Raw genomic sequence first — 12,411 nt, 5'->3', positions numbered from 1 at the left:
GCAGCAATCCCACTGAATCAATGGAAAACCTGATATGAACATGAACCTTAAAGCCTTAATTAATTACAATCCTGAATGTCCCTTTTCTTCAGGACTACATCTTCTCTGAGTTACTCTGTTAGCTCCCTCCTCCTTTTTTATATCTGTGAAAGAGAGAGTTAAATGTATGAACGTAAGAAGTATGAATTCCTGATATGTCATAGTTACAGCTGGTAGCACTTCCATGGTTTAACAGTATGCTACAGTTTTTATTTATAAAGTCTGTTTCTGGGCCATAATACCTCAGCTTTTTTCAATTACATTAGGTTAGAGCTTTGTGCAAAACATGCCAGTCCAGATGTGCATTCTGTGTGTAATAGGACAGGGGGTAGCCTGTTTACACAGATGTATTTTAATTTATCTGTACTATGAGTTGGGTGTGGCTTTATTTTTCTAAGTGTAACACTGCTAAAGATCCATCTGAGGGAAAATAGATATAGTTGGAACCTCTTTGCTGGAACTTTCAGTACAGGAGTACTGCAGGTTAGAGTTGATTAATGCCATTCTGTGATCCCTTCAATACGCACTTGCTTTTCTAGATTTGAAAACATTTTAAATAATGTGGTTTCATCTAGGTTTTTTTCCAAAACGAGCTAAATATTTAAATCAATTATTTAATTCCCTTGTCTATTTTTTTTTCCATTTCATAAGTTGCAGACTACTTTAAGTTTTGGAAAATAAATAATATATGTGGCTGATAGACCCTGGTCATACAAGGTTCTGAGGGCCTTCAGAGCTCATTGAAGTGAGTAGAAATTGAAGGTGTTTGACATTTTTCAGAGTTAGGCTTGTCTAGTCTCTGCCTTTGCTCATCTACGTTCTGCTAAATAGATGTGTATACTTACAGCTTTTTTCTTCCCTTTTCTGAAATCAGTAGTAAAAATGTGTTAGTGGGAATGGGATGGCTAATATGATAGCATCCTGCATTTAGGATGTCTAACGTTTGGTCTGCCCTCCATTTGAGTGACAGAATTTGCAGTAATGACGTATAGCTACAGCTGAACTCATCCATTTAATCTGTTTGGTTTCTTAATTGGCAATGGGATTAGGATTATGTATTTCCCTTCTGCCTTCATTTATTGATTCTATAGCAGAAAATTATTTACAGACAGAAACTTATATTTAGTTTGTCTTCTGAAGCCCTTCTTGCCATTTGAATTGTGACAGAATAGTAAGTAATATATAAATGGCATTTTTGGATCGAAACAGAAACCTGTTAATGCTAATGCATTTTTTTCATGCTTTATGTTCCAAGAGTGATTGCTCTGTTAGTAATGGTGAAAAGCAATGCAGTGGGGAAGAACGTTGTTTTCATTAATGATGTACAGCATGTGGTTAGGAGCTGCCCTGCCATGTTGGACAGATATCACACCACAGCATTTGCCCACTAGCTCCATTGCCACCACACGTTGTTATGATACTGAAGTTTCACTTACACTAGAACTTGGGTTTTTGACATGTACTTGCTGAATTAAATTCAGGATGTGAGAGTCAGGTTCTGTATGTGCTCCCGGGAACGTGCCAAAGACCTCTTCCTTCTTTTGAAAGGTTAAACAAATATGGTCATCTAATGATAACCACATGCATAGAGCTGTTCAAGCTAATTGGAAGGAAAGGAGAAGAGTTGATGTTGAGGACTGCTGTTTAACACAGAGCTCCCACTCCTGTGAGAGGGTAATGGATAGCATTTTTGTTATATGTGCACAATTTAGAAGGGCAAAGAAAGTTATCTTTAGATCCTAGACACTGTCATGGTTGTGCTGCCATAGTGTGGCAGTGACAGTCCACAGGAGAACAGAGAACAATTTATGTTATATGACTTTTTTGTCTTTTTATGTTCTGACTTCAGAGGCACTGATAAGGAAAACGTCACACCCTTTTGAAGTGGTAGATAAGATATACACTTAACTGATAAGAAACCAGACTGAAAATGAAGTGATTTGTTTGGCGCCACAAAACCACACCTGTATTAAGAATAAATCTTAGGCGTTCTGGTCTCAGTTGCCTGGTTTAATTACAAGAACATTCCCTCCTAAATATTGACATGATACACAGTCTTTTTGTGTTGCTGCACGTATGTTTGTCTCATATTGCAAAGTGTTTTCTGATTAAAAAAAAAAAGGGAAAATACTTCTTGGACAAAAAAACCTTACAGTACTGTCAGAAACACTTAGAATCTGCTGAAGTTTTTTTTTCTAATTGTGAAATATATTGGCATGAAAATAAAGCCAATAGTAAAGCCAATAAATAAAACCAGTACTGCTATTGCAAGCATTAGAAATGGCAAAACTGAATAAAAAATGACACTTGAAAGTTAGAAATGTTAGGTTCTTTTTATCTATCTTGTTTCTGCACCACTAGAAATCACACTTCAGTATTTTTCGTACTTTTACATGTAAAAGTATGCACAAATTTGCACAAATGTACAAAGATGCACAGTCCATATACAAATCCTGTGGTGACTGATGGCTCTTCTGTAAATATACAATTCTTAATGGATGCATGCAGTATCATTTTCTGTGTTTGTAGAACATGAAAAAGTAGTTGTAGGATAAATGATTAATTCACTTCAGACATAACACTTTTCATGCTTCATCTACAGTGAGGTTGATGTATTTTGCTTTACAATCTGGCTGCATCCTAAATGCCCTTAACAAATTTCTGAAATGGGCTTTTCAACAAGCAAGTCTTTCCTGGGAGTACCAGCAATACCTTAATGCATCTTAATCAACCCAATGGTGTGTCTAGTCTGAAATAACTGCATCACCAACTTGTTGCCTTAAGGAAACAGTATTAATAAGCTACGTATGAATGAAGGAATAGAAAATTCTTAACAATGAAAGCAAATATCTCGTTTAATAAATTGTGTATTGGGTTCATGATCAAAAAGGATTTAAGTGTATTGGCAATACATACTAATTTGAAACTTAAATGAGTATTTAAAACATCTTTACAAAGAGATAGAGTTGATTGTCCCAAGTTGTAACTGAGTTTGTTAGATAATGGCAAAATAGTAAAACTAATACATAGGTACTAAAATGACTAGTCTAGTGAAAGAGAGCTTGAGGAATGTAATGGTGATTTGAATTGCTGTAGCATTATATTAATGAGATAAGTCTGTGGTTACCTATATTCTAGTTAAATTATTTCTATTATGGCACAGGGTTTAGTTGCAGAGGATATAGAAGGATCATCAAAAAGAACCTTCAGAATATCTGATTAGATCGAAGCATGTAATTTACGTTCGGCCATTACAGCAGTCTGTAGTTTCACTTGTGGAATTTCACATGCCAGTGTGTGCACCATGTGTTTTCTGTTGTATTGAGAATAAATTCTTTTGCTCATGGAAAAATATTTCCTGCTTACTTTAACTGATAGAATGAAGTTCTTGCTGAATCTGTAATGACTGGGGTCTGTCTCTACTCTACAAAAGTTAATTTCTACATTAAGCTAGAAATTGTCTTCTATTTTGTGATTGCATTTGTTATTTATGTACCTGGTGCAGAATGTAAGCATGTTAATCAGATCTATCTGGATTCCCACATATTGATCTTTTTGGATCGTAAGCGAAGTGAACTTTGACTTCTACCTCTCAAGAAGGATATTTGTCCACTTTATGAAACCACCATAAAATTCAGCTCTCTATTCTGGAGAAAATCAGAGGTGGAATAGCAGTGGGTTTAAAAAAAGCTGAGTTTAGGGATCAGGACTGAAACAGGGGCCTTGGTTTATACCTTATTGGCAGAGTTGTGTGAAGTTTTAGGCTGAGGTACCTATAGGTGCTGGAGGGTATTATCTCATAAAGGTGACCGAGTTGTATGGGCAGTGCCTGCTTGTTTGTATAGCTGGTTTTAGCTGTAGCTTTTCATTTTAAAAATCAGATTCTTAGTGCAAATTGATGACAGATCACTAGAGTGAGAGGAGATGTACTTACACATCCTCGCTTGAGAATGTGGCCCAGACTGCTCCATGGAAACAAAAGAGAGAAGAAGCAGACGCGGTGTTAGTTTTTGCTTTAAAATCTACTCTCTGTATGTTTGAAATGGAAATATGCCCGTTCAGATTTCTCATTTATTTATCTCTAGATAAGTTTTTTTCAGTTGAATTGCATACACTTCCTCATCCTTTGCCCTGAATGCCGGTTCCCTGTAAATGACAAAGTCTGGTACCTGTCTGTAAACCCTTTGTTGTCACTGCTGCTGTAGAATCCGCCTAGATGATGTCTTGACCTTGTTTACCAGCTTTGGCTATTTAAGATGGCAGCCACTTCAGCGCAAATGTCAGGAATCCCTCTAATGCAGTAGGCCTCCCGTTCTAAATTTACTCTCCTTATGGTTTATGGTCCCTCCTCTGTGGCTGCAGCAAGAGGCCCCCTTTTTATGACTCAACCCTCCTGCTCTCCTTCGCTCCCCCTCTTCCTCGCTCCCTCCCTCCCCCAGATGGTAACCCTTTGTGCACATCGCCTGTTTGAAAGAAGTGCTCGCTGGGTGTCTAGCAGATTGGCTGCCACAATGTGCTCTTTTGTTGCCGCTAGGTAAGATCAAATTTGAATGAAATCCTGTAATTCAAATTAGGTTAAAAGGCTGTCCTTGGAACGTTGCAATTTTGGTATCCCAAGATGCTGACAGGGGCCTCAGACTGAAGCACTCAGAGGAGAATAGTGTTGCTTTTCTTTTAAAGCAAAGTTAACAAATTATTTTGCAATTGATTTTGGAACCTTTATAACATCCTGTTAGCCAGCAGTAATTATTGTTGTAGTCAAATGCCTAATAACAATAGTTATGGTTAGACTTCGTCAAGGTTTTTTTTTTGGTTTTGTATACCAAAAAAGCATAAAAGGGACGTATACAGGAGGGAAAATATAATTTCTTCACTTTGTACTGGGGAAAACTGGGAAACACATTAGTTAACGTAAAAAAATTTCAAACCAGTGATTTTTCTCCTGCCTATGGCAGCTGAACAGTATTAGTGGTATGTGCATGTGTATGCAAGTTTGGGGGGGATGTTCACAAAAGCCAGCCTTAGCACAACTGGCTTCTTGAGGACACTCCAGGGTACCTAGAGTTAGACTTCTGCTCTGTATTGTCCCTAAAGGAACCTCACTCTCAATCTCTCTCCCCCCACCTTATATACAGAAGCTGAGACGGATTTGTGTTCTTCATGAAAAATTTTTTTATTTCCCCTTTATTGGAATATGTGCTCCTAACTCACTTGGGAATTTTCAGAGTATTACATGAGAAAGACAAGTTAACTGGAAGTCTAAAAGCGTTTTTTTAGAGAAAAAAATTACTTCTGTGGAAAGCTGTGTTAATGGAAAGTCGATCAGAAGTTTTCTCTAATGCCTGATTATTTAATCTGTGACATTATTTCAGCCTTCAAATGGTCACTATTACCTTAGAATACAAGCATATTATGTACCAGAAAGTTAGTGTAACTTTGAAGGCACTAGTTGTTTTGTTCAGTGAGAAGAAAACATGATTGTGCTTATTAAGTTGCTTTGGCTTAACAATGGCAGGATGTAGCCTGGTAAGCAGCATCTCATGAATAGTATTTATTAGCGTGGCCAATATTTTTCTTTGTGCTAAACATAAGTCTTACATGCTGCTCTATTGCAAAGAATTAATTTACTAGTAAATTTACTTCAGTAAATTACTAAAGTTTTTAAAAATAATCTTTAGTTTCTTTCCCTTATATGGCTTCTTTGCTTGATGGTGTTACACAGTACACTGGGGGAGGCCGCTGCAGAAGAAAACTGCCACTGCTAAGTACTGGCTGGGATTTTATAATGTGACTCAACTGGCCAGTGTTGCAATGCTGCTTTCTCTCCCATTTTGTCACATACAAACATACTATGAAAACCATTTACAGAGTAGCTTCTGTTCAGCATTCTGACTAGAGAGCTTTGCTGTCAAGCCTCAGGATGTAAGCTGATTGCCTGCAAAGGGCAGGAAAATAACGTTTAAAGCATTTTAAGCAGTGCTGGGTGGTGGTGAATTACCAGTTGTAGTTTCTCACCCTTTTGCTGAGGAATCAGATACTGATCACTGCCAGAGGGAGGATGGTGGGACGGTGGGTGAATAGTCTGACCTGGTACTGCAAATCCCATGCTCCTACTTTTACATGGAAAGGTATCATTTTCAATATGGTACTTTTATGATTCACAGTTTCTGAATCTTAATATGGACAGTTCTTGCAATGGCCCTTGTAAGACTGTTCATTGTCTCAGCCGTTTACTTTGCACTTACTATCAGTGCAGTTATTTCACATTAAACTTGGGTCACAGGAGCTTCCATGTGAGAGCAAACCATGATTAAAAATGGAGGATTCAGAACTAAGATTCCAACTATAGCAGTGTGGTAGAAGATTTTGTCCTCAGTTTGGGGCTTATGAGAGTTGCAGGTGTGGCTTGTTGATTGAAAGCCCCTTAAATTGAAACTATTTCCTTCCTATGATAGAAGACTGGCAGAATACTGTTTAGACTGCTAACCCATTTCTTCTGATATTCTTTATCCTGTGGTGGTGATGAGCCACCAATCAGTCTGGTTTGTTATATCAGGAGGAGGTTGCTTGGTTCCTCATGAGCACTGAGTTGGACTTTGCATTTAGGTAACAGGCATCAGATGTATGTAATTTTTGTTTGCATGCAATTAACAGATACCTTGCATGAATACCCTTCAGCATTGAGTCACATGGATTAAAAGTTTGTTGCATAAAAGGTGATGGTTACTATTTTGGGAACTCTTGGGTAAATATTTTAATTTGTTTTGACATTATTTCATTGTTGTGAAAGTGCCCAATTAAAGTTACTTGAGAAAGAGAAAAATAATGATATACAACAGATCATGGACTGACCCATAAAGGGGCAGTCTTCCAAGAAAGAGTGGAAGCTTTGGAATTCTTTTCCTGTTATATTTTTGGACAGTACTAAAACTCAGGCTGTGTTCTGAAGAAGTTTTTTTGCTCTTCCAGCTTTAAAGCAATTTACTTACACCTAGAGAAATTTGAGACTGTGCTTGTTGAATTCAAACGAGACAAATGTGATTTGATGCTGTCATGGTTCTACTTAGTAAAATTGCATGTCAAGAAGTAAATAACATATAGATAGGTTTTTACCAGCCTTACTATTTTAGACTAGGATTATACAAAAGGCTCTAATGGGAACAATAAGGGCCCAGCTACACCTCGCAGCTGCTGGGGAAACTGAGGTTTTAAAACTCATGTTTCTTAGTTCATTTAAAAAGTAAAAATATCTTGTGTTTTATTTTAACTACAGGTTGCCTTTACTTGGTAGATACGTTAGCAGGAGATCCAGAGGTTCTGCAAGTAGATGCCGAAACATACTATGAAAAACTCTTGAAGAAATCATCGTACACTCCTGATGTTTTTTCGATCCCTGGAGGAGAAGAGGTAGTAGGCTGATGTTTTTAATACTGCAAGTTAGATACTTGCAAACTAGTTTGTTGGTTGTGCTCATAGTCTGTCTGTGAATAGGGGTAAACTGGTGTGGCCCGATTACAAATCTCTTAAAATCACCTGCATTATTTCAAACAGTTTGCATGCTGCAAATGAGAGATAAGCTTAAACTACAAGTCTAAAACCCTCCAAGTGTGGATGAGGATTTGAAGTACTTAGCTGAACTTTGCATCTTGACCTGCCTCCTTATAGGACTGAATCAAAAGTGAATTTGATAGACGTTTATACCATAGCTCAGCTCTGTATTCTGCCTCAACTGTGCAGTTTACACAGGTATTGTGATATAGTGTATCTTTTGTTTCCATTCTTTCCAATACTTATATTGATAATTTCCAATATGGGTTCTCCAAAGGAATTCTGATCAGATGTGATTGGTAGATGGTATAAATACTGTAGGTGCCAATGCTTTAGGGTCCATTCCTGAGCCACGTGGGGGGAATGCATTGGAGATGAGTGAGCAGGCCTATTCTGACTTCAGTCAACCTATGAAACCTTTCATTCTGGGCATTTTCTAGATCATAAAAGGTGTGCTGGGCTAACTGTTACTGTACTGTCAAACCAGTAAGTGGATTAGTTGAAATGAAAGTTTGGACTACGGTGGCTTTTCTACAATTTAGGAAAATAATATGCAGTAGTTTCCAGAAAAACGCTGTTTCAGGTGGGTAGCTTCATCTTTTAGCCGTGACTGTAACTAGCTTTAAATACTCTTTTAATGCCCTCTAGTGGACCATGTAGGGTTAAATACAAACAAACCTGAAAATGCAAAGATCCCCCAGTTTAGGGCTTCTGTGTCCTTACCTCAGCCTTTCATGCCTGGTTGTACTTTTAGAGGCTCAGAAATCCCAAGCAGTGCTGTATGTATTCCTGCAATAGCTAGACACAGTGAGATCAGTTAAAGGTGGACTTCTGGCTTTTGATTCAGAACTGTCTTGATTTTGTGGCTTGTCATCAGACCTTAAATATATCATGTGACTGATTTGAGTCTCATAGCAACACATTTCTCTTTGCATTCATTTAATTCAGGTCTAATCTAATCTGCAGTCAGACAGCTAGTCAAGGGCATAAGTAATGGTAATGTTCTTGCTGTATTGTTTTTTTCCTTATACTCTGTAATAAATAGTTCAAAGAATGTTGATATTTTGTAATTAATAATAAATTAAATGTAGTAAGGTAAAGATCCCATCCCCAGTGAACATCTCAGCTAACAATCTTTATTACATACTTACAACCTGAAGGATGAGGATTTTGGTGTTTGAATAATGGCTGCCATTACCAGGCTTTTTTTTCTCTGTGCATCTGATTTTAAGCAGGTTTCAAGTGGCAGGACCGGCAACCATGAATAATTATTTAGCAAGTGTTAAGTGGCTATCAGCCCACTTGCTCGGGTCACAGAACTTCTTTTCAGTATGGCATGGTCTTTGGTCAAGCATTCAGTACACAAATAGCAAGGATTATTGCAAGTCAGGACAGAAGCCCGTTGGCAGCGTTCATACAGAGAAAGCTATGCTTGGCTCATGCTGATGTTGTTAGCACCTGTGAAAGTGCACATTACCTTATAAAACAAAATAACAGTCAGAGCAGTATTGGAAATAGTACTGGCCTTTTCATTATAGTAATGCTCCCAGGTGCCATAATGACATCGATGCTGTTATATTTGAAGCATGCAAAGAACGACTGAATCCTCAGAACATACTGAGATTTCAGGAAGCTCATGAATACAGATTTCAGGCAGTTTTCAGTTTTTTTCCTGGAGTCCAGTGTTTGCATAGATGATCCCAGGATTCTGGCACTCATAAACTAGTGAACACTGGTTTCAACTTAAAGTTATCTTGAATAATCCATATTCATGCTACTCCTTCCATGCACCAAGAAATATTAAATGTATCACATGACTGATTTGAGTTTCATAGCAAACTGACAAATGGGTGCAATTAGAGAGAGAGGCACACCCACACATACACAATGGACCAGATTTTTGAAAGTACAGTACATACTGTGCTAAATTATGCACGCTCTTTGCCTGTACCTAAACTTACATGAGAGCATTTGCAATATTCATATGGAAATCGTCATCTCTATGCATATAGAGCTGTTTGAGCACAGTAATTTTGTGTTTATGTGTCACATCATTTAGAAGTTTAGTCTAAGACTGAGAGCTTGAGAGCTGCATTTTGATTTTTAGCTTGGCCTTCAACGTAACCACCTTGTGCCAATTATCTACCCTCCCTGTGCCTCTCAGATAAACTGCCCGGGCACTGCCCTAATGCTTTGATACTCCTTGTACCCTGAGGCTTAATTCATTGTTTGCAAAACACCGCAAGTACTCAACTGGACGATGCTGTAAGAAGTGCAAGTTGTATTTGTTTTTATTTGATGTGTCTCTTCTTTCATGACACCATTTGTCTGCATGTAACTGTGTTCAAAGCTAGGTTATGTACTAATCATAGTAAGTCAGCATTAAGGTCTTCACTAACTTCGGTAGCTTGATTTCTTTTAAATTAACATTACTTACTGATAATATTAGAATATTATGTATGTTTCAGTGCCTTGAAGTTCAGGATTGAGAGGGTGTTGTGCTAAGCTTATACCATGCATGTTAGTAAAACATATCATAAGTGCATCTAACACATGAAATACTTCTTGCGAGCTTTGCAGTACAAACAGCTACAGGGTTTGTTTGTTTTTTAGGTTAAACTTGAAGATTCCTGTGTGTGTTTTGTCCCTCTCTACCGAAATAATCCTACTTGCAAAATGTTGCTGTTAACTGATCCAAAGGATAAAGAGACAGGTTAGAATTGGTCAAAATATTTTTAAATTTGATTAGTACTTTCTTTACTTTTAAGATGTCTGCTTGTTTTAATATGTAAATATTTTGGGATTTGTTTTGAATATGAAGTGGATTCAGTTTACCTGTCAAGGATTTGTGTCGGTGGGCTACTGATTAGAAGGGAGGATTGACAATCAGGGCTTTCAAAGTCTATGCATAGCTCTGCTGGTAGCTGAAAAATCACCTTGGGTAAATCTGTTATTCTTTTTGAGTTTGTTCAATGGGGTAATATTTTTCTAATTCATGATGATGTGAAATTTAATGCATTATAGTTTGGATGGAATTCTGAAATCCTTAAACAGGAACAAATATATATGTGAAATTGTATTAGGTCTTACTGATTCTTATTCATGTTATTTTTACTTCATGATATCTTCTTCAGTCCTAGGTTTAATTGCCTCCTATTTCCAGTACTGGTGTGTGAGGGGTAAATTTGGAGTGAGACTGTGCTCAAGAATTGAGTTAAAATCCATTTTATTTGGCAGTTCTCCCAAGATATTCTTTAAACTCTACCAGCTTTGCCTTGCTTACTGCAAGTAATGCTGGTGTTTTCCTATTACAGTCATGTGTCAGCTTGACAGGGATACACTACAGTTGTGTTACAGGCAGTAGAAGTCAGCATGTGCTTACTGGTGTTTCTGTTTCATGAGTCACTGCTTCAAGTATCAACAGGTTATTAAGATTTGATCAATAATTTTATCTAAGTTTTATCTTCCTGCTATCAGGATCGCAATATCTTCAGACGCAGCCCGATTTCTTCCTGCTTACTCTCTTAGGCAAGTGTCTTTGACTATGGAATATGAAAAAACACAAATGTAAAGTAACAACTTTTGATACCACTGTCATTAACGGGAAGCTTGACTCCAAGTTGCATAGTACCAAAAGCCCAGGTCGTGACCCACCTAGGTTAAATGAGGAGTGTTGGAGCTGTTGTGAAGCCATGGGCTATAGAATTTTTGGAACATCTACAACAAAGACATGAACCTATGCATTGACCCATTGTGTCACTTAGGGAATACAGAACAGATGAAACCTCTTAAACTTTCAGCTTCCAAATGTGGCAGCAAACTAATGACATCTGTCATTAAAAGCATACTTTTTTTTTTTTTTTTAAAGTATAAGCTATAAATTACACCTGAAAGGCTTTAATAGCCAGTATTCTTAATAATACAACAAAGGCAAGGCAAAGAAGTTTAGCACTCTGTGTTCAGTTCTAAAGTGTGTCAGGTAACAATCTTACACTCCCAGAACAGGTGGTATTAGTGTAACTAAGTGTTCATTGTTCAGTCCAAACCCTGTAACTGGGAAATTTCTTCATAAGAACAAAAGCCACATTAAAGTCATCTGTGATTAGAGGTGAACTCTGCAAAGTTTTCCAGCTCCTTTTACATATGATTTCAATTGGACGTTTGCTAACGGGTTGTGATTCACATAGTTGAAGGTAGGAGACCTTTCCAAGTTACAAGTGTAGTCAAAAGACTTTGTGGTCCCCCTAAAACTATTGATATAGAATTACTTTCCTGACATTAATTTATATATTCCATTAATGTTTGTCTGAAGAGAGATAGGCACTGGTGTGATAAAGGAGAGAAGCGTCTACACTGAAGGCCAGACTTGCTCTATGAGTGCCGTTGTGCATACCTACTAACTCATGTTCAAAGGAATGTAGTTGAAAACAGCTTTAAGTTAGTTTAGGCTGCACAAGAGGAATGGGGATCTGTAACAACTACAATGCAAAAATAAAGAATTATTAAATAAATGCAGGTGAAAGTGCATTTAGCACAAATCTTCAGTTAAATGATCTAATAGTATTAGGAACAACAAGTATTAATGAGATACATATACACAAGGAAAAAATTATTTCCCACAGGAACAAGTCAAACAAGTCCACATTGGAGCCTAAATTATATGATAGCTATCTGCATTAAAAGCTTAAACCTAGCAGAATAAACACCTTATTATATTATAAACAGCAGGCTGACTGACTACTGTGACCCCCTTGCAAAACTTTAGCTTGAGTCACCAGCCCATAGTCACAGAAACAGTCTCACAGAGATCAGTAAGACTAGTTA

At 37.4% G+C, this 12,411-nt stretch overlaps 1 protein-coding gene across 2 annotated transcripts in view; it reads left to right on the top strand.

The window, feature by feature from the left end:
• The window catches only part of LOC143164919 (protein FAM169B-like), a 41,706-nt gene that overhangs the window by 5,630 nt on the left and 23,665 nt on the right, over nucleotides 1-12,411 (top strand). For both annotated transcript variants that reach the window (XM_076347995.1, XM_076347996.1), the window contains exons 2-3: nucleotides 7,313-7,446; nucleotides 10,201-10,300. In XM_076347995.1, coding sequence (XP_076204110.1) covers nucleotides 7,313-7,446; nucleotides 10,201-10,300 — 234 coding nt within the window. The remainder of the gene's footprint in view (nucleotides 1-7,312; nucleotides 7,447-10,200; nucleotides 10,301-12,411) is intronic.

Source organism: Aptenodytes patagonicus, chromosome 10 (genome assembly GCF_965638725.1).
Source record: "Aptenodytes patagonicus chromosome 10, bAptPat1.pri.cur, whole genome shotgun sequence".
Classification (NCBI taxonomy): domain Eukaryota; kingdom Metazoa; phylum Chordata; class Aves; order Sphenisciformes; family Spheniscidae; genus Aptenodytes; species Aptenodytes patagonicus.
Note: the sequence above shows the minus strand (reverse complement) of the source record. Positions and strands in the feature narration are given on the sequence as shown.